Raw genomic sequence first — 27,408 nt, forward strand, 5'->3', positions numbered from 1 at the left:
ACGGTGTGTATTTTGAAAAAAAAATATAGAAAAGTTGCCTTTAAAAAATTATATTAATCTCTTTTTCAAGTTTATTTTAACTAATACTTAATAAATCAAGCACTAGCTGCCGCTCCATTTTGCTTGTTGCGAGTGAGGTTCCCGAATTCAGTCTAATAGTCAATATTTAGCTTTACTATTAAACTTGTTGTTAGAGAGAGGATTAGTGGGGGACACGGATGCTTGCTATAGGTATAAAGCGTGTGTGTTTTTTTAGGGAAGCATGTGTTTATATTAGGAAGTGTATTATTGCGGTGCCGTGATTAATGGTTGGATGTTTTATGATGTATGGGTGGAAATTAAGTCGAGAAAAAAAATGGTGTTTGCTGCGTAATGATTAAGGCCATGTTTGTTTCATTCTAAGATTATTATAATCTAGATTACTGAGCCAAATGAATGTAAGCTGAATTATAATATGCCGATATATAATAAGTTGTGAGCTGTTTGTTTCTCTGGATTATAAGCTGTTTGTTAAATGTTAGCCACCCAATAATTTTAAAAAAACACCTTTAGCGTGGATTACTGGATTATAGTAATCTGGCTTATAGATTGTAATAATCTATCATAATATGCTATATGTTTGTTTCAGCTTATTCCTAATAATCCAAATTATAATAATCATAAGCTGAATCAAACAGGGCCTAAACTCATGTGCCACGATGGTAAAAGACGGTATGGTTGGGTTTAGTTCGCAATTTTTTTCCCAAAAATATCACATCGAATCTTTGGACACATGCATGGAACATTAAATGTAGATAAAAACAAAAAACTAATTGCACAGTTTGCATGGAAATCGCGAGATGAATCTTTTGAGTCTAATTAGTCCATGATTAGCCATAAGTGCTACAGTAATCCATATGTGCTAATGACGGCTTAATTAGGCTCAAAAGATTCGTCTCGCGGTTTCCAGGCGAGTTATGAAATTAGTTTTTTCATTCGTGTCCGAAAACTCCTTGCGACATCCAATCAAACGTTCGATGTGATACCCAAAATTTTTTTTTTCGCGAACTAAACGGCCTATGTTGGTTTTATGTTGGTATCGAAGTGATTGTATGAGAATGTCCCCTTTTATATGGTCATCCATCCTTTTCTTAACACGGTCACCAATGCTGACATTTTATACATAGAAAAGGGTATATTGTTTTAAGGAGAAAATGAGAAATGAGACTAAACCTTGGATGAGGAACTAGGGTTTCGATCTTCCAATAGGTATTGATAAAGTCGATTATGGATACTCAACGATGATCTAAAGGCTCTGATCAGGACGATCGAATCCCTCCTAATCACTAAACCACTCTTCGATTGGTTATCAACCGAGCCGAAATATTACTGACCTCCTCGATAAGACTATCTCTTACAAGCAAATCGAGAATACAAGCAAGTGAGTGGAAGAAGCAATCTGAAAAATTTATGAATATAAGACGAATCTCACAAGTTGGATTTCACAAACCGAAGCAGCGTGAAACTGCAATGCCATAATAATATAAGCAAATCTAACCATAATTCGGAGACAACTACTAAATAAATAAGTTATATAGTCGACCAAGAAGCCCTGGACGAGTCTCTAATGGACTCCAACACGATACACAACATGTTAAGACGGTGACGTGACACTCGTATAGATTCTATATGCTCTCTTGTTTCGACGATTCATGTTGACTTAGAAGGAATTTTGATGTGAGACAAGGCTCATTCGAAAGTTGGTCTCATTATCTTTCCATACATAATGGAATCCGAATGAGATCTGGGTGACGATTTTAGTGCGGGTTGCTCTTGGATTCTGAGGTGGGCTTGAACTTGATATGAATTAGGCCTCTATTTTTCAAGTCTCTTTTCAAGTGCTTCTTGTTTCTCCTTTGTACGTACCGAAAGAGTGATGTTCTCATCAATCTTAATAGGAAAAAACTGGACGAAAATCATAACTAGAACAAACTCACAACTAACCTAAACTATTGTGCCACGGAAATAGAAATAGTCAGGTTCACTAAGCAAATGATGTTCATCACCAAATTTGCAAAATTAGCGAGCTAGGAGATCAAACTATAGTCATCGATTAGTAGATACCAACGGTGATACAAGCTCTCCTAATTCATGTCGTTGTGTTATCTATCTCCAATCAATTTTCATGGAAATAAAATGGATAAGAATCATACCATTGCAAAATTCCTACGCTCTACGCAAATCTCGTGTCATATAGGTACTCCTTCCATTCCAAAATAAATTATCCTAATATGAAATGCGATGATTTCTAATATAACGAATGTATCCAGATTCATCGTAATAGGATACCACATCTCGTATTCGATCATCGATGGCAGCAGCATCATGTCATATGCTACGAAATATATTTTGGTTGCATTCGTTGATGGAAGAGAAATGCCACTAAAAGGGGAGAGAGAAAAAAAAGGAAAGCACGAATTTTGCACAGCTAAATGGGCCAGCCCGAAACCGTTTATACTGGGCCGCAACGTCTAGAGTGCGGCCCACGAAAAGGATGGCCACACTGGCTCGCCTCAAGGAAGCCCGGCCGCGGAGAGCATCGCGTCCCACCCCCCACCGCCGCGGCGGCGATGGCCGCCGCCGCCGCCGCCACCGCGCGCTCCTCGGTGGCGCCGCACGCATCGCCCACCCTTCGCCGCTCGGGCTCATCAGGTACCTTGCCCCCCCCCCCTCTCCCACCTCATCACGACATCACCCTCATCACTGTTTCATAGTTATATGATTTGGGGATCCCCACAGATCCGGCTGCCTGTTTGGCGGCGAGATTTTTCTAGCTCCAAGAGAGAATGCCAGCCACGAATCGTGCGTGATCCGCCCGCCGCCTTCTGTGCCGTGCGGTTGCATAAACTAGTATACTGATGATGATGATGATGATGATGATGATGATGATGATGATGCGGCACTTTCGGGCTTAGTGGGGTGTTGCGATGCAAAAAAAGGCAGTTCTGTCGGCTTGGCAACTTTGCGTGGCGAGATTAGTAAATCAAGGGCATGTTTTTTTTTGTTTCGATCATCTAGCCTTTTTAGGTAGTGGAGAAGCTATGTCTCGGTGTTTATGGAATTTCCTAAAACCGATGCTACAGCTTTGCAGCATGCTGGATGGTGGGCGTTGTGATGCAAAAACGATTCCGTTGGCTTGGAAATTGGAATAGTGAAATTAACTGAGTAACTGATGAGCAAGGCATGTCTGTTTCTGATCATAAGCTTTTTAGATAGAGAAAAATACAGGTTGGGATTTTTGAGATGAAGATCTTCTTGGACCGATGTTAGCGCTTCGGAACATGCTGTTAAGACGAGCTCTGAAGAAATTAGAGTCCATTGATGAGTCCTATTTAGTGTGAGTTACCTTTCGTAACTTCCCTCTTTTAAACACTGAGGTGATGCCTGTGGTCAGGCTCTTATTTTGAGCTGTTTTCTGGGCAATTAGAAAGCCCAAGCATTGATGATAAGATTGATACATGAGGCTATTTGATATTAAATGCCATCTGAGCACTTGAGCAGTAGCTGAACAAGATGTGATTTTGTCGAGGGAATATGTAGTGAATCCAACTGACCATTAGACCAGAACTCTGAAGTACTTTTGGGTACTTAAAATTTAAGAAAAATAAACAAAAGCTGGAAATCATCTGGTAGTAATACTCCTGAAGCATGTTCTGCATTTTTCCGAGCTTTGTCATAGCTGCTAAGAGTTATATCCTCTCGATAACTTATCTTGCATGAGGCACAAAATGTGCTTGAAATGATTCGCGTATCCATCGTTCTTTCCCTTTCATAGCTTTAGTCATATCAGATTTGGTATTGCAACAATTAAACCTTCTCAAGGATTGGATGATGATGGAGAGTGTGGTCGATGACCAAGATAAGGAGCAAAGAAAACAAGCCAGGTCTGGAGAGAAAAAATGTAGGGTAGAGAAATGTTGTAATTTATATATTAGACCTGAATTTTTCACCTGTCGACATTTTTCATGTTCATTCAAGCTACTGTCATAGTTTGTTTGGATTCTGCATCAACAAATATCTCTACAGCTTTTTGATGCATCCATAAATATCGCCAGTCTCCTCTTAAGTGATGCTTTCACTTTGATATGGCCACATAGGATAGCTCTATATGAGAAATATTGGGGATTTAAAACTTTTAATATACAGAAGTGATTAGTTCATGCTAATCCTTCTATTTCAGTTCAATCGTGGACTGTTGTCAGTAGAGAAAATAACCAGGATTGCCCCTTCTGTTTACGACTTCACAGCATTCTAAATAGGTTCAGGCGACAGACAGGTGCAATAGACAGCGACAACTAAACAGAAGCCTACCAGTCTTCTCTTATCCTTACGACCTTACAAGTCATGGCCGGTAATTATGATTTATGGAGGTGATTATTCATGATTACTCATAAGGGAATAGAAAAATAAAATCACATGGGTCATAGCATTTATCTGGTGGAAAATTGACTGCATTCTTGTTAGTACAAGTAGAGACTTGACCAACTATTCATCATGTATTTTGGCTGTTTCAGTGGATCGCTGCACTTCCTGAGAGTTCTTTTAAAGATATTACCGTCTCTCTCAACGCTTACCGGAATTGCAGATTCGATCTATTTGCTTCGACTGCAAAAGCAGGTATGTGAACCTTATCCCCAAGATATAGAAGTTAGCAATGGCATAAGTTCCTCTCTCTTTGTTATCAAAAACATGTCATTCTTTTGGAGTACATGCATATCAAGATATTGAAACCTAAATCATTTATCAGGCTAGAGCTGCGGCTGGGTGCATCCCATCCACTCATTTTTCAGTGGCCATGCTAGCCTGCTAGGGATCACATTGGGAAGGGAAACAATCAAATAATCCGCGGTGGTCTCAGCTCAGCTGCATGTGTGGAGGACAAGCAAATCGCCAATAACACACCACATGGGGCAACATCGCGCAGACATGGCATGGACCCTGCTTGCCATCTACCCCTCACCGTTTCAATGCACCAGAGTTACAGCGGCAGCAAGGAGGCCCCCCCATTGCAATTGAAATGGCCACATGTGGAGACTGCCATATGTTTCCATCAGAGATGATCTCTCAGTTACAGTAAGACACATCCAATTTCGACTTGTTACCCTGATGAAGGAACAAGAAGAAGAGAAAGAAGTGAGTGTGGCAGACAGAGACAGCAGCAACCCGGGCAGACAGCTCCACGCACATTTCACACAAAAGTCCACACTCCAAACAGCTCCGTGTGCAGCAGCAGCAAGCAGCAGGCCAGCAGCTTCCTTGGTCAGATTTTTCCATCTCGTCCAATTCCATCGCGTTCAGTTTACTGAACTTTCGACTGCTACTTCGGTTCAGGCTTTGTTTCGACGCCCTATCGGACCTTTGACTGACGTGCTTGCTTGTTAGGTCGTTCAGAACACTGCAACTACTGTATCGTCACGTCGGGTTTTCGCTTCGCTTGCACCTCAGCTAAGAATGATCATAGCTTCATCTGTAGTTACCTAAATTACCGAACTGTAAATTTCATGAGATTGCAGGTTCTTCGACAGTAAAATTATCAAATTTGTACGGTTGGAAGGATTTTCAGTTAATTAACTTATAATGTTACGCACGAAATTTTCACTGAGCATTGACGGTGCTGGCTCACATGCTATCTGACAAGGTGGTCCTGCTATCAATTTGCTATAAAGTTACAACTAATGTCATGTCGTCATGTGTTAGCATTGTTATTCTTTTCGCATTTTGCTTGTATGTTCATCCTCGATTGGTGCTCAAAGCCAATCAAGCAGTTCAAAGTTACAATAAGGGCTCCTCTGAATGCAAGGATAGGAGAAACATAGGATTGACAGAAATATAAGTGTAAAATAAAAGGCTACAAATCACAAAAAAGGAAAAACAAAGATAGCGCTTGGTTAGATGGCATGAAAATGCAGGATTTTGAGGAGAGATCAAAATGAAACTACCCATGAGGTTGGACCTCAATATTAAATTTCCTCAAAACCTGCGTGGATTGAATCATTTCATATATATTTCATAATTCTATATTGTCCAGCCTTTGTTTCTAAGGATCATTTAGAAAAAAAAATATAGAACAAAAATCCTACAAAATTTCTATGTTCATAGTTCAAATGAAAGGGGTTTACGGGTATTTTCTCAAGGGTACTAGGCAAGGACTAGGTATTTTCTCTACTAAGCTTTTTTTCTCATGTCTATTTGAGATCTCCTATTATATGTGTTCAATAAGGGATTTTTTTTTTACTCTTAGCCATCCTCCCTAACAACGTGTTCTCAAATGCCATCCTTCCAAACAACTTTAATTATTTACCATCCGGGCCCACTAGGCTATTGCTATTTTGCCACTTTTGATTGGTAGCTCAGCAAACCGGGTGACAAAAGACTTCCTAGCCCCTTATCTCCTTTTTCATACCTTCTTCCTTGGCAGTCCTTCCCCTTTCCTCATGTCAGCGAGTTGGCCTAATTCTAGCAAGGTCCTGCAAGCTGGCGATGGAGGTGAGCTCGGAGACATAGTCGGTCGGGCTTCGCGGACCCACCGGGATAGGGAGGATGTTGTTGTTGCTGGTGGTTCACCACCCACCCCGTCCCAACAAGCTCCTTGTCGATGGAGGCGACGATAACCGACGAGCTTAGATACACGGCTGGTAGGGCTTCACGGTGCCGCCGGGATGGGGAGGTGGATGTTGCTGTCAGTCCACTAATGAGCTCTCTCTATCTCTCTCTCTCTCTCTCTCTCTCTCGCTCGTCCGAGCATGACAATGAAGGAGGCGTGGATGTCGGGAAGTCTCTAGCAATCCAAACCTCCATCCGTCGCCTCTAAGGTCTTCCACCCAGTCATCCATCGCCGCTGTCTCTGTCGATGGTTGCCACCCGTAGGATCCAACATGGTGGCCGGCCTTGCATCCCAGCTCCACAAAGGGGAATGGTGGCGACGACGATATGACGGGGGAGGAGTGGAGGGAGAAGAACGGGTACAGTTCGTAGGCGGGAAGCTCGCCGGTGTGTAAGACCTTGCCGGAGCCAAGGCAGCTCGCGAACCAAAGGAAGTGAGTTGGAAGAAAGATAGGAGAGATGAGATAATGGGTGAGGTCTTTTGTTACCCAGTTTGCTAAGTTAGCAATTAAAAGTGACAAAATAGCAATAGTCTAGTGGGCCCAGATGGCAAATAATCAAGGTTATTTGGAAAGATGGTATTTGAGAATACTCCATTGGGAAGGATGGCAAAGAGTCAGAAGCCCTGTTTAACGAGCACAATATCGACTATTAGTAGCAAATACTTCCTCCGTATCATTTTAAGTGTAGCTGTGGTTGCCGTGTCCAATGTATGAGTGCTCGTCTTATTTGAAAATTTTATGAAAAATTAAAAACAAATAATTTGCGCATAAAGTATTGATCATGTTTTATTATCTAATAACAATAAGAATACTAATCATAAAAAATAAAATAAGATGGACAGTCAAACATTATATACGAAAATCCATAACTGCACTTAAAATGGGACGGAGGAAGTAGTGAGGTCGTCAGTTTCCAATTACGTGCAAACCATAAATATGGTGTGCAGTGGCAACTGAGCCAGTTCATATCTGTTCATGGTTCTTTCTATTAGGAGGGAAGAGGTACATATACACATTTTTTTTTAGCACGCCCATTTTTCTAACCTACCATAGAGTTGTAAACCTCATCTCATCTAGAACATCACAAAAAATTTTAAAGCATTGCTCTAGAGGTACAAAATGAAGCTACTTCTTCACATTCCCAATCCTCACAATCAACCGTAATCATTCTCCATTTAACTTTTTCATCTACTTTTCCTTCTCAATCAATCATAATATTTCTCCAATCGTTTTTACTTGCTTTCTTAATACTCATTCCTACTTAAAAATGCTTAAATAGGATGAAGGTACTCCTAGCCTCCTAGATATTGTAAACTTAAATAGGATAGAGGTATTCCTAGCCTCCTACTAGTAGATATTGTACCTTGTTAACTTCGTTCGACACTCGTTTAATTGCTAAACAATGCTTACTGAAAACATTAAAACTCCACACATCAGTTTACTAAGAAACGTCGCCACCAAGCTCGATCAATGACGGCGACCGGACAGGCTGAAAAATTGAAAATACGGTTAACTGGTACCGATACATCCATGTGCATGTGGTCTCATTCTTTGCTCTAGCAACCCAAAAAGAATTCATGGATAAGGATTTGTATTCATATTTTTGTGATCCAAAAACTGATACGGATAAATAACTGTGATAAGAAAAAGCTTAAAATTTATTCAAATGTTTAAATCCTAGATAATATGGATAAGCCAAAAAGTTAAATAGGGTAGGCATGTCTTCAAATACTTCTACCAGTACATAGGAGTAGCAGGAGTAGGAGTAGGAGTACATTCTAGACTGCGAGGAATACAAAACGTCACGTGTGGTTAATCCCTCCTAACCATGTCAACGCGAGGAGAGCCGGGTCAGCCCAACCAACCAACCCAACCCACCACCGCCTTCACCCTCACCCACACCACCCACACGCCCCCCGCCGCTACGCAACCTTACGCCTATGGCAGCTGGGGCCCACGTATCCGCGGGACCACCATGTCAGTGACCGGGGGTCATGGGTACTCCAGCTTCGTGCGGCAGCGCGCACGAAGGCGTGGGGTGTGGTGGTGGGCCCGGCTCCTGGTAGGTGAGCTGGATCCAGCGCGGCGGGGCGGGGGCGGAGGCGGCATCGGGATCGGCGATGATTACACAGATGAATGCGACGCTATTGGATTTGCTAGTTTCGAAATGTTTGATTTTTTCTTATTTAAAAAATTTAGGTAATTATTAATTATTTTCATATCATTTGATTTATTGTTAAATATATTTTTATGTAGGCATACAATTTTACATATTTCATAAAAGTTTTTGAATAAGACGAACGGTTAAACATGTGCTAAAAAGTCAACGGTGTCGAACATTTCGAAACGGAGGGAGAACGTTTTTTTTTTGAGAGAGATTTTGGGCGCGGGGCATATGTGGTATTGCTCGTGGCAAGAACAGAGGGGGGTTTGGGTTCCGAGGGATAGGGGGGCACAGAGCTTGTGAGCGCAGGGGATGGGGGATGAGAAATGGGAGTATCGTGCACGAGCACTACTACTGCCGCCGCGGCCGTTGTGATGATCCGATGACGTCGTCGGCCACTGTTCATGTATTTCCTCTATCTATATATTTTAAATATATTTTAATGTATGATGCCGTTGACTTTTTATCCAACGTGTAACCATTCGTCTTATTAAAAAATTGATGTAACTATCATTTATTTTATTGTGACTTAATTCATCATCAGATATTTTTTAAGCATGACATAAATATTCCCATATTTACACAAAAATTTTGAATAAAATGAATGGTCAAACGTTGATAAAAAGTTAACAGCGTCATACATTAAAATACAGAGGGAGTACTTAGTACCTCCGCCCTAAAATAAGGCTGTGTTTAGATAAAAGGGTTGTAAAATTTTATAGTGTTGTATCGGATATTTGGAAATATATTTAAAGTATTAAACGTAATCTGATAATAAAACAAATTATATAATCCACCTGTAAACCGTGAGATGAATTTATTAAGCCTAATTAATTCATCATTAGCAAATATTTACTGTAGCACTACATTATCAAATCATGACGCAACTAGGCTTAAAAAATTCATCTCGGAATTTACACACAATCTGTGTAACATATATCTATATATATATATATATATATATATATATATATATATATATATATATATATATATATATATATATATATATATATATATATATATATATATATACACCCCTCCCTCCTGTCGCCCCTCTCTCCCTCCTCCCTCCCCCAGCGCCCCCTCCCTCCGATTCCCCCTCCTTTTTTCTCTCCCTCCTTCTTCTCTCTTTTTTAGAAAAATTAAAAATAAATTGGTGAATTCAAGACTTGAACCAATGATCTCATGGTTTATGACAAGCACTTCTAACCAAATCACCATATGATGATTTGTGAACAAATCAGTTATGTACCTATAACAATCATACCTTGTTACTATGATTCGGCAGTAACATTATCCCAGAAATATAGTAACATCATATGTTACTGGAAAAATGTATAGGTTGTTACTGCACTTTTGGCAGTAACAATATGACGAAATTTATAGTAAACAGAGAACATGCATAGTAACAGTGGCCCTATAGTAGTAATGTTTTTTTAGATCTAGAGTATTTTAAATCTCAATATTTAGAGAGTACTAACATACACGTTATGTCTTATTTTTCTAACCCATTTGCATCATGGCATTCGTCAAAAAAAGTGCTTAACGAAACTAGAACCATCATAACTATTTTTTAACATTGTTACAGCGAAAAGCAGAGGTGTTACTGCATATTGGCCATCATGTTACTACGCTGTTTCAGTGAGATGAGGACTAAAAAAAGGTAAATCTCAATCTTTAGAGAGCAATATCTCTCACATCATATCTTGTATTTTCAATCCGTTTGCACCATGAAGTTCATAAAAAAACGCTTAACGAAACAAGATCCATCATAGCTACTTTTTGACGTTGTTACTGCGATAATGTGGTCTTGTTACTGCACGATGACCATCCTATTACTGCACGATTCCTGCAAGACGAGAGCAGCAAAGTGGTGGGCGGGGGAGGGAGTGGTGGGCGGGTTTGACCGGTGGGAGGACGCTTTGACCGACGTGGGAGGGGGGCTTTGGGCCCTAGGAAGGGTGGGGGGAGGTGGGTTTGACCCATGGGAGGGGGGTGTAGAATAGATTTTATATATATATATATATATATATAATACTTCGTGCATGTATCCAAACATTCGATGGGATATGGTGTAAAATTTTGCTAGGGGATCTAAACAGGCCTTAAAGCAACTTACTCCCTCCATTAAAAAACAACTTATAAGTAGATGATGATTTGACACCACCTAAAATAATGAATCCAAGTTTATTATCCTAGGTTGATTTTTCTTAATGCAGAGATTAAAAGGTAGTACCTCATCCACCCGAAAATGTAAACATTTTTTAGGTTGGCACGGGTATTAACTAAGGAAGTATGTGAGAATGATTGAAGGGAATATGTGATTAGTTAAAAAGAAAAAGTAGGTAAAGGATAATGGTTGTGATTGGTTGAGAGTAGGAGATAGATGAAGAAATAGCTTCATTTTGGGACAAAGTACTATGCTAGAAATAACTACATATTAGGATGAAGATAGTACTACGAATTTGAACCTCTTATTCCCTCCGTACTCGTAAAGGAAATCGTTCGATATGGTCTCCAAAATATAACTTTGACTACTTGTTTCTATAAAAATATTTATTAAAAAGTAATATATGTATACTTTTATGAAAATATTTTTCAAGACAAATCTATTCATATAATTACATCTTCAAACTCAACAACTTGATAGTTATTCATAATTTATATTCCCAAAGTTTGACTTAAACATTGTCCTAAACGACTTCCTTCCTGTACGAGTACGGAGGGAGTACTGTTAAACTCATTGTTAGCACCGTACCTCTAATACTCCTTGTTAACAGTTCTATGCATGTGTTACACATTCAGGTGTTAAAAACAACAACAGTCCTAAGACACATACCATGGACGATTCTTTTGAGATCAAGCTAGTAAAGCTTTCGCCTGCAGATTAACGTGGAACAAGGGTAAATATATGAGGCAAATAATATGACTGGCATCCATGCAAACGCTTCCTTATCATTAAAAAAACAATTAATTGGCTCTAAAAAAGTTACTACAAGCTTCAAAAAGAAATAGTATAAAATAAAACATAGTACTCCAGAGATGTTTTATCTAAAAGAAAGATCTTTGCATTATCAGAGATGTTTTATCTAAAACAACATCAGATATGTCGCTGTGGCTCGATGGTTATACAGAGAAATTCGTTGACTAAATTAGCAGTTCTTTTTCTAAGTCTGACGGCGCTTAAGCGGATAGAATTGATAGTTCCTTCGTTACCAACTGATGTACTTTGACACATTTGATTTCACTATTCGTATTTTTTCTACCTCCTCCATTTAAAAATTACTTTACACGTCTTAAAATACTGTAATCTATATCTTATGTCCGGTTTTATAATATTAAAACGGAGGTATTTTAGATAACTCCCTCTATTTCAATTTCGTATATTATTTTATTCGTTGCAAGGCTAATTTGTTTTGGAGGAATAAATTTGTATTTTGTCATATAAGATTAATGATGAAAAATAGTACTCCCTCATTTTTCAAATTATAATTCGTTTGACTTTCTTCCTAGTTAAACTTCTTTAAGTTTTATTTTTTTATAGAAAAATATAGTAGTATTTTCAACACAAAACTAATTTGAGATTTAATGAAACTAATTTGATATTTTAGATGTTGCTAATTTTTTTATAAACTTTCAAATTTAACAAAGTTTAATTAGGAAAAAAGTTAAACAACTTATAATATAATATGAAACGGAGGAACTACTAGCCAAGTTTGCATGGTTGAATCAACATTTTGATTATTTTACAGGGCATCTTGAACTGCTAACAACGATACGAAAACTTTAAACATACACTATTATTTTTAGTTGCATTTTTTATTTTTCCATGCCTTATTAGCCGTAGCTCAAATGACATGTGTGTCGACGTTTAATGTCTCGACTACGGTATTTGCATGGCATGGGAATCGTTGGTACTAGGGTATACGTGAGACTGAGGTAAAAGAGATGGAGACAATGATTTTTATACAGGTTCGGGCCCCTGAATTGTCAGGTAATAACCCTACATCCTGTTGGCCGAAGCCGATATTGCTCTTATTCATGATAATCACACCAGTATAATATTTGGGGTAGCCTATCTAACTGTTGTCGACTTGGCGGTCTGAAGTTCTGACTCGTAGTCGACAACAGGGTAGCCTTCCTCCTCGAATCCGTGCCCGGCGAGATCAGAGATAGCGCTTTCGTCTCTCCTGACAGTATCCGGAGACACCGTAGGGTACTAGCCGTGCTTATCCCTGAAGTCGATATCCGGTGGCGTGTCTTGGCGTATGTAGGCTTCTATATTGTGGCTTCTATGTCGATTGTGTTGGGTGTTGATCCTGTCCCCTCTCTTCCTAGGGGGGCTTGTATTTATACCCATAGGTGTCCCCTTGTCCAAGTAGAACTAGGGAAACCAATATAGATACAATCCGAGTAGTCATTGTCGTTTCCATGTAGAACTCTGGTTGTCTTTCCTTATCCGGAACTCCTCCTATATCCGAACGTTGCTTCCGTATAGGACATGGTACGTAGTGGGTCCTACCGAGATTTAGTCAACTACTATTAGGTATGTGGTATCCATAACCCTGACAGTAGCCTCCGACTTCAATGCAAATGAACGAGTTCATATTCTCAACCGCAGACCTTGGAGGAACTGTTATCGAGCGCACATGACCATTCTCGGTGAGTGTAGAGATAACATTAGACTTCCTTTATCAGCCTCGTGTGGGTACCTAAAGGGTTAGTCTGAGTCAATCTCCGACGTCAACCAAGAAAGAACAGAGCATGCGACTAAGTCTCCCGTCTTGCTGTAATCGAGAATTTGGATTGAAGTCAAGAAATTTTATCTCGGTGGGTACACCATCTCTTCATTTCGTATTCCTTGTTGAGATACATCAACCGTTCTCGAGTGATCGAGAAAGCGCAGAATCTGCGACGGAGCTTTGTCGACATTTGTCGTACTCGCCTTAGTCGATCTTGGTGTAGAACCATAGAGACATGGAGCCTTCGTCAATGTCGAATAGAATTTTCCTGAAATCAATACTCTGAAAAGAATATTAGATAGAAATAGCCCTCGAGCGAACGCTCAAAGGGTAACATGTTATAATATAACAGACTAGTGAATTGAATGTACAGACCAGTGTTTTGTATATGAGCGTCTTCTCTCTTACCGACTCCGACCAGTCAGTTTGTAGAGTCATACACTCTCCCTAGCCCCCAGCCTTGTCGTCGGAGAATCGTTCTCGGATGATGAGGCTCTTGGACCTTTGACCTGCCTCGGTTGAACAAGCACTGATCCTAGCCCCCAGCCGTGAAGTTGAAAAATCCAATTTCCGATTACACGGCTTGGTTAATACGCACGGCGAGAACTCTTACACGACCAGATCTTACATGGTCTTTTGTCTTTAAAGGATCCGATAAGGCCTTATCGGCTCTGGGCGTCCCCAGCCGAAGTTCCCTTAGGTTCCTCGGAGGCCTTGTCAAGACGGCGTAAAGGGACATTAGGATAGGTTTCAACGCTAGGTGTCTTCTGTGGTAAGGGATCTCTGGGTAAAACACTTGGCAATATTGTGTACATGATATCAACTTTGTTGAAGTAGAGGTAATGGGAGAATCGCTACACCTCTGGTCAAGAACCAGGTAGTAGTCGTAACTCAACCACTAGAAGTAAATGTACGAGAGATCGCTACGATTGACTGGTTGAGAACCAGTGAGTAGGTGTCTCTCGATCATTTGAAGTCGTGGAAGTTTGCGGTGCGGGAGATTGCTATGTACTGGTTCGAGAACCAGCGAGCGAGTAGAATCATCTCTCGAACACCAATGGAAGTTGCGGTGCGGGAGATTGCTACGTACTGGTTCGAGAACCAGCGAACGAGTAGAATTATCTCTCGAACATCGATGGAAGTTGCGGTGCGAGAGATTGCTACATACTGGTTCGAGAACCAGCGAGCAAGTAGAATTATCTCTCGAACACCAATGGAAGTTGCGGTGCGAGAGAGTGCTACGTACTGGTTCGAGGACCAGCGAACGAGTAGAATTATCTCTCGAATACCAATGGAAGTTGCGGTGCGAGAGATTGCTACGTATTGGTTCGAGAACCAGCAAGCGAGTAGAATTATCTCTCGAACACCAATGGAGGTGCTAGAGTTGGTTTATTGCATGTGCGTCTCATATGGCTAGCATGACTCACGCACCCAACTTGTAGCATATCCGGATGTCCGTTCGCAATCATGTCGGGTGATCAAGCCGACGATGTTCGCGAGGAATTATCCGTTAACAACCTTTTCTCAAGTAGTCCAGCGATTGCTGTGTTAACAACCAAATTTGGTAATATCAGCATCGGAAGTGAAGATGGGATCGAAGTGGAGTCGGAGATAAGGATTGTTGTGGGAACATAGTAAGGATCGGCTGGAGTCCAGATCGGCTACGACTATAATCGGCTAAGTCTGAATCAGACTGGGTTAGGTGATACAGCCGATTCCGACGATACGACTTGTATCCGATATTGGGTTTGAGTTGACGTGCTTCAAGATGATTGTCATATATGGATGGAGTCCTGAGAAGGCAATTGTATCTATTAATTAGGATGTTTTGTGTAATTTCCTTAGAGATATGTTTAGGGCAAAAGTCTGCCGCAAAGACTTATGGTATCTTAGAGTTTGTTAGAGATAATAGTCGTGTCTGGTATGGACATATCTTGTAATTCTCGGGTATAAATAGACCCCAAGCCCTATGTAAATTTTAACACACACGTTCAATACAATTTCGGCGCATCGCCACCTTTTTGCTTTAGTTTTATTTCGACGAGTTCTTGCTTTCGGGTTGAGCTGCATCGGTTTCGATCTTCAACAAGAGGTAAAACTTGTTATGATGGATTGTGTTCTCGGGATTAGTGCTTCCATCTTTACGACACTCTAGTCTTGTATATGTAATTCGTCAAGTTATCATATATCTTACATAATCTTCGACAATATCGTCATCTAACCTACAATCGGCTAACATATGTCGACAGAAGGCAGCCGACTAGGTTAAATAGCGACGTTGACCTAGATTATATAAGATATCTAGCACTTTATGAAACATCCAGCGGCTTGATTGTCTAGATATTGTTCTTCTTTCTTCTTTTCATACTTAATGCTGCATCAGTTAGGTTTGATCTATTAAGTCATGCTTAGAATTTCAATCTCTAGCCTGCCTTCTGGTTGCCGATTAGGGTAGTATCGGAGTTTCAGCCGATCTTATCTGATTTAACTACTTTTATCTTATATGCTCGATTGATATGTTAGATCTTCCCTTTATATTAAGATCTTGCTGCGTTTAAGTATATTAAGCTCCTGTTTAATGTATTCTACTTGCTTTAATATCTTAATATAGAGTGGTATCGGAGTATTAGCCGATACATGCTAGATCTATCTGATCGGCTATGCTATGAACATATATAATCCTATTATTAATATATATTTCCATCTAAGTGATTTATACTATCTCGGCAAGGTGACCGATCTATCCCAACCACTTGATTTAAGTATATATCGATATAAGGATTACATATGATTAATATCTACAGCCGATCGAGTAGATTTAGTTCTGATTTGTTTACTAATACTTGCCGATCGATGTACATATGACATCGGCATAAGATAAATGGTATGTCATCGGCATCTAGCCGATCGGCTATCATTTATAGATTTAACCACGAATTCTTTGTCTCTATTTCTTGTTGATTACAGGATCAAATCAACTGGCACGCTCATACATCCGAAGGCGAGCTTTGGACCTGCACAGGAGTTAAGCAGATCTCCTAGGCCTCGTGTTTTCTGTCAACAGGCCGGCGCTATGAGATAGTTCGTCGGTCTTCGTTGGTGGGTTGGGCGCGACGATTCTGCATTTGTCGAGATCGTTCTCGATAATATGGTGTACTTGACCACAGCCTACTCGAGTGCTCAATTGTTCCTGAAAAATATTTTCTAGAAGACAAGACATATATCAGATAATATCGAGTATGTACTCAAAAACTACATGGATCTTCTAGCATTATCAGGATATGACGAGCAGATATAAATATCAGGCATTATGTAAACCGTAAGCAAGCATGATTTATACGAAAGAAAATAGAGCGAGCCCCCAGCATTAAACTGTAGTCGATTTAACATTGGGGACACTCGCGCAATAGGTATTGTATAAAAAACATGTAATAGGTAAACATAATAAATTATAGATCTGACAATATTGTATGATCTGAGTAGGTACGATAAATTGTATATAAAATATTGCGTACCTGTGAAGATACATGCCGGATGTATCTACGGAATTAGTAGATCAATTAAAAATTAATCTTACTAAATACCTTGTTTAGCCTTGGTAGCCGATCTTAACTGTACTCTGAACGCACAATAATTAGCATATATCGGTGGCCTGCATGGGCCCCACGGTATGCATGCTAATATTTTTGTAGATGGCGATGCGATCGGTCGGCTGGTTGGTTCTAATACGGCAAATTGTCTGGCTTCGACATCCTTTGCTGCGGTGGGGTTAGTCGAACCATGGTGAAGCACCACGACTGACAACCCTAAAATCGACGTGATCCGCGGTGGTGACGTCTTGAAGCTTGGTCGATCTCGAGAGATCGAATTGTTGATGACGATGGTTCCGATATTGTCGGAAGACATACTCCGGTCGTGTTAGATCTCCACAGCCGAAGTCGTCGAGTAGCTTGTTGTCGGAGAATCCATCTCTTAAACCCATCTCGTCGAAACCTTGAAGCACCAAAATGCCCCTACGTGGCGCGTTACTGTCGACGTTTGATGTCTCGACTACGGTATTTGCATGGCATGGGGATCGTTGGTACTAGGGTATACGCGAGACTGAGGTAAAAGAGATGGAGACAGGGATTTTTATACAGGTTCGGGCCCCTGAATTATCAGGTAATAACCCTACATTCTGTTGGCCGAAGCCGGTATTGCTCTTATTCATGATAATCACATCAGTATAATATTTGGGGTAGCCTATCTAACTGTCGTCGACTTGGCGGTCTGAAGTTCTGACTCGTAGTCGACAACAGGGTAGCCTTCCTCCTCGAATCCGTGCCCGGCGAAATCAGAGATAGCGCTTTTGTCTCTCCTAACAGTATCCGGAGACACCGTAGGGTACTAGCCATGCTTATCCCTGAAGTCGATATCCGGCGGCGTGTCTTGGCGTATGTAGACTTCTATGTTGTGGCTTCTATGTCGATTGTGTTGGGTGTTGATCCTATCCCCTCTCCTCCTAGGGGGCTTGTATTTATACCCATAGGTGTCCCCTTGTCCAAGTAGAACTAGTGAAACTAATATGGATACAATCCGAGTAGTCATTGTCATTTCCATGTAGAACTCTGGTTGTCTATCCTTATCCGGAACTCCTCCTATATCCGAAGGTTGCTTCCGTATAGGACATGGTATGTAGTGGGTCCTGTCGAGATTTAATCAACTACTATTAGGTATGTGGTATCCATAACCCTGACAATGTGTAATACTCAAGTGTGTCTACTGAGGAAGCGGAACATATCGGATTTTCTTTCAGCAGTGGAATACATTCTGATAGTACTCTCTCCAGTCATAAGGTTTTTGACATTTAGTCATTTACAATAGCTTTTACTCAAACTTTTACAATCAATAACTTCGTATAGTTTTAAACTAACTAGAAAAAATATCCATACGTTGCAACGGGTAAAAACGTATTTTCACTGATATATTAAGAGCTAAGCAATAAATTGAAATATTAGGATCGCTATATACATTATAATTGAAAAAGTTAATGAGAATCCTAACATTGGGATCACTAACATTGGGATCACTATAGATTATAATTAAAAAAGTTAATGAAAATATTTCCTGGGTTTAGGGTCAATAGCCTTCCTTTATTTTTAGCCCTAGGCAAGTCCGCTACCTCATTCTGTTTGTTTGGCCTGCTTCCCTTCGACCCAACCATAAGTGGAGTCGAAGCGCAGCTCAAAGTCTACTACCATATTCGGCCAGTACGCTACCTCCCTCCGTTTGGCCTGTTTCCCTTCGACCCAGCCACAAGTGGAGCCGTAAACTCAACTCGCACAGTCTACTACTATCTTTGGCCAGTCCGTTACTTCCCTCCGTTTGGCCTACTTCCCTTCGACCCAGCCACAAGTGGAGCCGTAAGCGCAGCTCGCACAGTCTACTACCATTGTCAATCTCCCGAAGATAGTCCCGTGGCCGTACGGTTGCCGGAGCAAATCTCTCCCCATCAAATCTGGTCGAATCTTTCCCGATCACATTTTGGTTGAGGGTTTTTAATTCACTCGATCTTCTCTTTCCGTTTTTTCCAAAATCAGTGTAAAACTCTCCCCCATCAAATCTGACCGATTCTTTCTCGATCAACCAAAATTAGTTCAGGGTTTTTGATCCACTCGATCTCCTCTTTCCGTTTTTTTTCCAAAATTAGAGTGTAAAACTTGGCATAAAAACGTCCGGGGAAGATCACCGTCATCATCGGCAATTGTTAAATGGAGATTAAATCCGATGAATTAAGACCGAATCGAAAGGGAAAATAATGGAGAAAATGATGGCGGAGGAGTGGGGAATCGATTTTTGCAATCAAATTGGAGGAGAAATGTACAATCGATATGGCGGCGGCGCAGCACGGCGCTAGGGTTCAAACTCGGGAGGCGTGCGGTGAACAGATCGTGTTAAAAAACCAGATGAAAAAAAACCAAAAACACACGGGAGAAAAAACCGGCGTCCGAAAAACCAAGCGCCGGGAGGCGCCAATAGATTAAAAAACGGACGAAAAAACCAAGCGCATGTGAAAAAAACTCCTTCGCGTGCAAAAAAAAAAAAGGGAAAAAATGCCTGTGCCAAATAACCAAATGGACTTTTTTTTTTCCAAACGGACTTATTAAAAAAAGGTTTTTTTTCGATCAGATGTTTTTTCTTTATATTTTACCGAGACAGAAGCTCTTTTTATCGCTTTTGAATCGGACTTTTTTTTTACCTCATTGAGTTCGACTTTTTTTTCCTCTTTTAACAGACAATTGAAATTTAAGTAGTATAGATAACATAAAATTAAAAAATCAACTCAAACACGAATGACGTATCAAAGTACCGGCAAAAAAACATCTTTAATTTTTATAATAGTAGAGATATAAATCGTACGCATGTATCTTTTGTCTTGAAAAGTATAATTATTATTATGTCATTAACTTACTGAATTTATATAATACAAAATTAACCAAAGTTTCAAAACATGGATATATTATAATATGTGGAATACATTTTTTTCTATTTTACGTAAATAAAAGAAAATAAAAATAATATGTGCCCTATTTTCCGTTCATCATCTTTTCCCCTTGTTCCCTCCGTTTTCTACGGAAGTGAAACGTGGCGCCATATCCTGCGGTGCCTTCTCCGCTGTTGCGTGTGGAACGGCTCGGACGGGATCCCCATTCCTACACGAATGGCGTTATCGTCATTACGATAAAAACGGAGGGGTGATCGGGAAACCCTCTGGGCCTCTCCACGTCGTCGCCGTTACTTCGAGGCGGTTTCCCTTTTTTGTCAGCGTCCAAAAAATGAGAAGCCCGCGCTCTTCGCCTTTTGCAGTAACGCCCCCCGTCTTATACAAGATTTTCACTATGAACCGTGAGAAAAGTCAAAACCCCAGTCCCCCGTTCGGAGAAAAGACTCAATGAATCCGTTACTTTTTTAAAAAATACGACAAGTGTCAGTCATTTGTGTATCAGACTTTTTGTGAAATAAAATTATGCCGCACCATGTTTTCTATGTGTTTATTAGTTACTTAAAAAAATGCTCGTGTGTTGCAACTGGTGAAATTTATTTTAATCTTATTATTATTATATGGTTTAATTAAAATGAAATTTACCGTCGGAGTTTGCTTGGATATATATATTTTTAGAAAATCATGAGCTACAGTTAGGAGCCCGATCGTTTCAAGTTAGTATGCGAGTTTTTTTAAACAGATTTCTTATATGATTCCTTCTGTATTATCAAAAGTGAACAATATTAAAAACCAATTCAAATGCGAATATGTATTTCCAAAAGCAAACGAACTTAAAAACCGACTCATACATGGATGACGTACCAAAATACCGGTAAAAATATATTCAATTTTTATAATAATAGAGATAGAGATAGGTTGCTCTTAATGAATTTTACTGATTCGGTAAGTGTTTTTTACATAAAACATGGTTATAAATTTAATAGACTTTAACTTTTTTTTTTTTGAAAAGAGACTTTTTAACATTTAGTTTACTTTAGATTCTTTTATTGGGTCTCTTTCTCTTTTAACTCTAGTAACTCCTTCAGTATAGAGGACATGGTAGCGTCTAGAATTGTTCATAGATTGGGCCAAAAAATGCTTAATTTGTATAGTATAAACAAATTAGCCCAAACCATTCTTTTCACTTTCGTTGTTTTGGGCTCAACAAAACCCGTTTAACATGTCTTGTTATTCACAACATCCCATGACGCGGTTGCATTCCCTCAACGTCATGCCTCAATGAGTCCCAACGTTATTATCCCATAGCAACTATTTCCCCGCGCTTGACGAGACCTCAACGTTTGCGGCATCGCGCTCGATGAGTCCAATCGATGATTCTATTCCTGCGCTGATGAGGGCTATACCTCTAAGAGTGATGTCCCTATACATTCAGGCTGTGTTTAGATCCAAAGTTTGGATCCAAACTTCAGTCCTTTTCTATCACATCAACCTGTCATACACATAACTTTTCAGTCACATCATCTCTAATTTCAACCAAAATCCAAACTTTGCGCTTAACTAAACACAAACTTTACGCTTAACTAAACACAGCCTCAACAACCTGCATGCCTATGTTCACGTGGCTCGATCTGATGGAACTTCCCACACATATAGTGATCCCCGAATGCATGACGACTATTCCTATCCCCTGCCATGGCCTTTTGCTACTTCTATGCTCTATTCCTTTCTCGTGTACAAATGAAGGAGCATGTACATGATTTAACTGATGCGGTATATATACATGACAGAACTGGTTATTCATGAGGCGGAAGTATTATGTGTTATGGTTAGGTTCAGTTGAGGGTGGTTCTTGCATTAAAGCAATAAATGGACACAACATGTTAGATACAAATCTGATGACCGTTCAAAATTCTACAGACTCGTAGATATAAACATGTCACCTATACCGTGTAAATGGTTCCTAAAAATTTATCTTATCCGTTTCATAATATAAGACTTTCTAGCATTACCCACAATCATCTATCATCTATAATGTTACGTCATAGATGAATATGGATAATACTAAAAAGTCATATATTATAGAACGGAGGGAGTACTTGTTTTCATCCATATCGACAACATATTCTGGTAGCTTCCATTCCATGTTATCGAAATTTTCCGGGCAAAACATATTCCCCTATTTTTAGCCTCCAAGAACAAAATGGTCACAACTTGTAAATAAACAAAAGAGCAAGCCCCACTCCGCAAAACACACCTCTCCTCTCCTTCCCTCATATTTTAACCATTCCACCCCTCACAAATCTCACTATTTACTTACCTTTACTCCGCCGAATAAAACCAACCAACCCACCCTCCTCCTCCCTCGCCCGCCTCTTATTTTTTCTTTTCTCTCCCCCAAATCTGATCCCCTCCCACACGCAACACGCGAGGCCGCGTCTAGGGTTAGGGTTCCCCTCCCCTTCGGCCATGGACGAGCTCGCGGCGGCGTCGGCGGCGGCGAGGAGGAGGTGGGTGCAGTGGGAGGAGGTCGTGGTGTCGAACGACCGGGGGAGGCGCCTCGTGCACTACTACCTCCGGGGAGCGGCCGCGGGCGGCGGAGGAGGGGGAGAGGTGAGGGAGCTTGCGGTGGTGGGGCGGGAGCGGAGCCCGCGGCACATGTCGTACGTGGTGCAGGGGCGGTTCCTGCGGTCGCTGGCGGCGGCGGGGGTGGGGGTGGGGGTGGGGGTGGGGGCGGGGGTGGGGGCGGTGGTGGCAGTGCCGTCGCCGTCACGGTCGCCGCTGCCGGCTTCCGCGGAGGGCGGGGCGCCGAGGAAATGGAGGTCGAGGCGGGAGGTCGTGGACTGGCTGTCCTCCCTCGTTTCCGGTAAGATTTGTGTGGTTTTTTTTTTTTACGCCTGGGCGGTCGATTCGGGTGGTGTTGTGCAGGATTTTGTGTTGTTTTGTGTGCGTTTGCGGCTGTTTTGTTCTTTCGCGTGTTGTGGTTTGTTTTTTCTGTGTTATATGGTGGCTGATTTGGGAATCGTTTTTCTGAATGTTACGGGGTCCTATTCCAGACTGCGCGCAGATGCGGTTTGGGCATATGTTTTTCCCTGTTTCTGTTTGGTTCAATTTGTTCAGGGAATAGCGTTTTTTTGGATTTCTATACCAAAAGAGGCTGTGGTTTCTGATTTTCTGACGATTCGACCCGAATTCGCAAATAGCGTTTTGGATTTCTCTACCAAAAGCGGTTTGTGGTTTCTGATTTTCCGACGATTCGACATGAACTTGCAAGATTGTTTGGCCTTTAGATAGGCGGATTGATTTGTTCCCGTGAATCTTTTGTATAACCCATGCGTGTTAATGGAGCGGATCTGATTTCTACCGTATTAGGTCTATCAGGGCAGGAATTCAACTTTGCATCCTTTTGTTCTCTCTGTTGCGAGGAGTTCATTTCTGGATTCGTTGGGTTCAATCTGCTGCGGCGCCCTTCTCACCTGATTCGTGAGGAGGTAGACAGCTTGTTCGTATCTCGTGGTTATAGGAGAAGAGTACAAACGTTTGCGATAACCCATCCGCTTATGGTCGATTGTTGTATATTAGAAACTTGTTGCTTTGAACCCGGATTTAGCTATTGTTCCTTTCTATTGGAGGGGTTTGATTCTGTTTCTATTTGGAGGGGGAAATATGTTCTATTTAGAGGGCAAAGATTGACAATTTTTTTCCTCCAAAGGCACCTTTTTTACGATATAACCCTCTTATGACCTGCCTATGATTTGATTCGGTTAGACATATCTTATGTCAGTATTGGAACACTTATGCTAGTTCTAGAGTTCTTTTTTTGTCAAAATAACTAATTTATATGAGTTGCCTTGCGGTTTATTCTAGAAAGCTAACAGGATTTTATCATAATAAGATGTATAATTCAGTCTTATATTGGTAACCTGTAAATCTCATGCCTTCTCCTTTTCCATAGGATTATGGAGAATACATGTGTGACCCAGTGGAAGCCGCTGCAGGTTTCCCTTTTTGGGTCGATTGTGTAAGCATGCGTTCGGAAATATAGAGAAAATGAAGCGGCAGCGTGAGTTGAAAGGCAATCAGGTGCCATTTTGTTCTTCCCTTCTTGTGGCCTCCCACGAGACACCCATGGAATTAATCCGTGTAAATTGAATGCTTCCGTAATCTGCCCAACAATGGTCAGGAAATCCTCCAATTAGTTCTGTCGATGAGCTTTTGTAGGAACTCTTACGGTGTGCTGACGCATCAACTTGTCAATGCTTCTGTTTAAATATGAAACGGCCTTACAAATTAGAAGTCACCTCCAACTCTGTTTGCTTCCAACTGCTCTTGGTTTTAACCTTGGTGGTGTGCGGCTGTGCGTTTCATCTTCGATTTTTTTTTGTGTTGTTTTCTTCTTGTGTTGCCTTTATTTTTTCTGAATCACAAGTGTGCTACTATGTTTTAAACCAATGTTTTGATGATACTCCTGTTGCACTGTCTTGTATGGTAAATTTCTTATGTCTAGTGCTTCTTTTGCAGGATGTAATTACGGATCTTCTTCAATGTCTAATAGGTTCAATGAAAATCCATATGATGACATTGAGTTCACTGATGTTGCTGCTTCAAAGGTATAGAGCTATTTCAAGATAACTTGCCCTTCATCCTTCTAGTATGTCCAGGATATATTTCTGAATTTCCCCCCATTGCTAATTCATTCCATTTTTGTGTGCTTAGGATGTTTCACATACATCATCAGTAAGGAATAACTCAAAAGAGTTCACATGGTTAGGTCCTGCATGGCTTTGCGAAAAGCGATGGAAGCACTACAGATCTTTCTGCCGTAAGGGGATTACTATTTCGGTATGTTACCCACTGATCATTTTCCTGTATTTTGTGTTGTCACCATGTGTACCACTGAGATTTTATCAAAGAAATGAGGACAACATGCTGAGATGAAGTATTGCAGAACAATAAACTATGTAGGGTTCTAAATGAAACTGCATTATGAAAACCTGGAGGAGTTTTAGGGGAAAAAGCTATGACATTCTGTTATTGCCCTCCTGTTTGGTTTTATACGTTGTATTTATTAGTACTACTGCACAGTGATATGGGAGTATTTCAAACTATTCAAAATAGAAGTTTAAATGCTAATACTTGTTATTACTCTGAACCTTTGAAAGGGAAACCTTGGTTGACACATGTTTATGCTATCTTTGTAGGTGCATAATTTTGTCTACATCCTGAGTGAGGAAAAGAAGAGGCTCATCGCCCAAGTGGAGGATCTGTATGAAGATACTAATTCAACCAACGTTGTCATGGTACGATGGTTCGACAAAGTTGATGAGGTTGGTGTCGAATTGCCACCTGATGTTGGTGACAGAGAGATTTTCTTTTCCCCTGGTCTGCAAGATCTCAGTGTTGAATGCATTGATGGATTGGCTGCAGTCCTGAGTGCTCAACACTTCGAGAAGTTCCAGAGTAGTCCAAAACATAGCTATTGGCAGCCTTATATTTGTCGCCGACAGATTGATGAAGATGGCGTCAAACCTTTTGATGTAACCCAATTGCAAGGTTATTGGAGTCAAGAAGTGCTTAGGACAATGTTCAATGCAGCTTCTTCTCTTAAGGTACGTTTCAAGGTCACTAAAGGTGCTTCTAGTTCAGATGGGGCACAAAAGAGGAAGCGTGATGCATTCAGTGAAACCGATCCACAGCAGTGTGTTCCTTCCGCTGCATTCGGTTCTGATAGTCTCAAGAATGATTTGGAACATAAAACTCAAAAGCAGCTATATCCTGGTAGCCGTGCTGAAGTCCTATCACAGGACAGCGGTATAAGGGGCTGCTGGTTTAGATGCTTTGTATTAAAGAGGCGCGGAGACAAAATCAAGGTGCGATATGAAGATCTTCAGGATGCTGATGAGACAGGAAATCTGGAGGTGAGCTTAGTGTAATTCTATATAATCTTTTTTTCCCCACTAAATTGGATCTCAGATCTTACTTGTTACTTAACCTTTGTTTGCAGGAGTGGGTTTTGCTAACAAGGATTGCTAAACCTGATCAGTTGGGTATACGCATCCCTGAAAGACCAATGGTGCGGCCATATCATGTACATAGCAAGGATCCATGCTCTTTCGATGCTGGTTCCATTGTTGATGCATGGTGGAATAGTGGGTGGTGGGAGGGGATTGTATTGCAGCAGGGAAATGACAGACGCCTTCAAGTTTATTTTCCTGGTAATTACATTCTTAATTACCATCAACATTTCAATTTGCCTCTGCATGACATTTTAATAATGTAGTTTGGAGCTACTGAACTTACATTTGCTTTGTTATTTATCACAGGAGAAAAGCAGATTGCTGATTTTTGTGAAGATGATTTGAGGCATTCACGTGAGTGGGCTGGTGGCAAATGGAATTCCTTGGGGGAAAGAAAAGATATCACACACCTGTTGCCCCCCACTTCAGTTCATGAAGAGGGAGGTTTGCTTAGCAAACCTGTTTCACAAGAAGGCAATCCCTCTTCAAAATTAGAATCTGACAAGAGGTGTGATGACAAATCATTGGGCACCAAGATTTCACATGATCAGAAGCATCAGAAGCGTGTTCTGGCTGATCTCACAAATGCTCTGAAATTCGATAACCTGAAATGGAGGCCAAGAAAGCGGAGCAGAAGATCTGGTTCCAAAAGGCAGTCAGACACTAGCAGTGGCAGTGGCAGCAGCAGCCAGGGCGACATGGAGGAGTCCAGCCCCTGCGGAAGTTTTGCAGTGCTTAATTCAGCGCCCGATGAAGAAGTATGCAAGAGCAGTGGAGAACCTCTTTTCATGAGGGTTTCCAACCTGGTGATGTCCAGATGAAGTCACTCCACGACTGACATGTTTTAGCCTTTTCTTTCCGGATTTCAACAGCCTTGGCGAGATGTGAGTTTGATGCATCCCCAGGTTATTTAGTCACAACTCACAACTGGTATCCTGATCATCTTGAGAGCTCTGAATGCTTATTCGCTCGGATGTCCAGGATGCAAGCATGGAGGAGCACACTGTTGTATTTATGACTGATCTAGATGAGTTTTACCATTTTGTCTCACTTTAGGGTCTTGTAGGGTGTTTTAACCGTCTTGTTGTTTAGTTGGTGTTACAAAGATAGCTGGCTCATTCCACCTCGGCAGTTTCCAGAGTCCCTTTTTTGTCTTTGTTTCAGCAGTCCAATATCCAATTTAATTTGTTCATCAGCTGTTATAGATGTTCTTATAGTATACTCTCTGAAATGATAATATTTACATCGTCATACGAGTTTTTTGTTCTTCTGCCTATGTGGTGTTATTTGTGTGAATTTATTGGTCTATAATTGAAATTGAGTGTATTGTCTTCAATTTCTGCTGCGTTTTTGAGCC

The 27,408-nt window shown here is 40.8% G+C and overlaps 1 protein-coding gene and 1 long non-coding RNA gene across 4 annotated transcripts; both read left to right on the forward strand.

Moving 5' to 3' along the window:
* The first annotated feature begins 2,524 nt into the window (after positions 1–2,524).
* Positions 2,525–5,644, forward strand: LOC4345637 (uncharacterized). 3 transcript variants are annotated; one of them, XR_001548006.3, is made up of 4 exons: positions 2,525–2,691; positions 4,287–4,409; positions 4,554–4,656; positions 4,787–5,644. It is a non-coding gene; the product is annotated as an uncharacterized lncRNA (long non-coding RNA). The 3 variants fall into 3 exon arrangements; XR_001548009.3 differs by having other exon boundaries at positions 4,287–4,390; XR_001548010.3 differs by lacking the exon at positions 4,287–4,409.
* A 16,759-nt stretch (positions 5,645–22,403) lies between these two features.
* LOC4345638 (uncharacterized) lies at positions 22,404–27,385 on the forward strand. The gene is made up of 6 exons (NM_001422572.1): positions 22,404–22,900; positions 24,556–24,644; positions 24,751–24,876; positions 25,236–25,952; positions 26,039–26,249; positions 26,358–27,385. Exons 1-6 carry the CDS (start codon positions 22,504–22,506, stop codon positions 26,870–26,872), a joined length of 2,055 nt encoding a protein of 684 aa, NP_001409501.1. The 5' UTR covers positions 22,404–22,503; the 3' UTR covers positions 26,873–27,385.
* Positions 27,386–27,408: the final 23 nt, after the last annotated feature.

This window comes from Oryza sativa, chromosome 8 (genome assembly GCF_034140825.1).
Source record: "Oryza sativa Japonica Group chromosome 8, ASM3414082v1".
Classification (NCBI taxonomy): domain Eukaryota; kingdom Viridiplantae; phylum Streptophyta; class Magnoliopsida; order Poales; family Poaceae; genus Oryza; species Oryza sativa.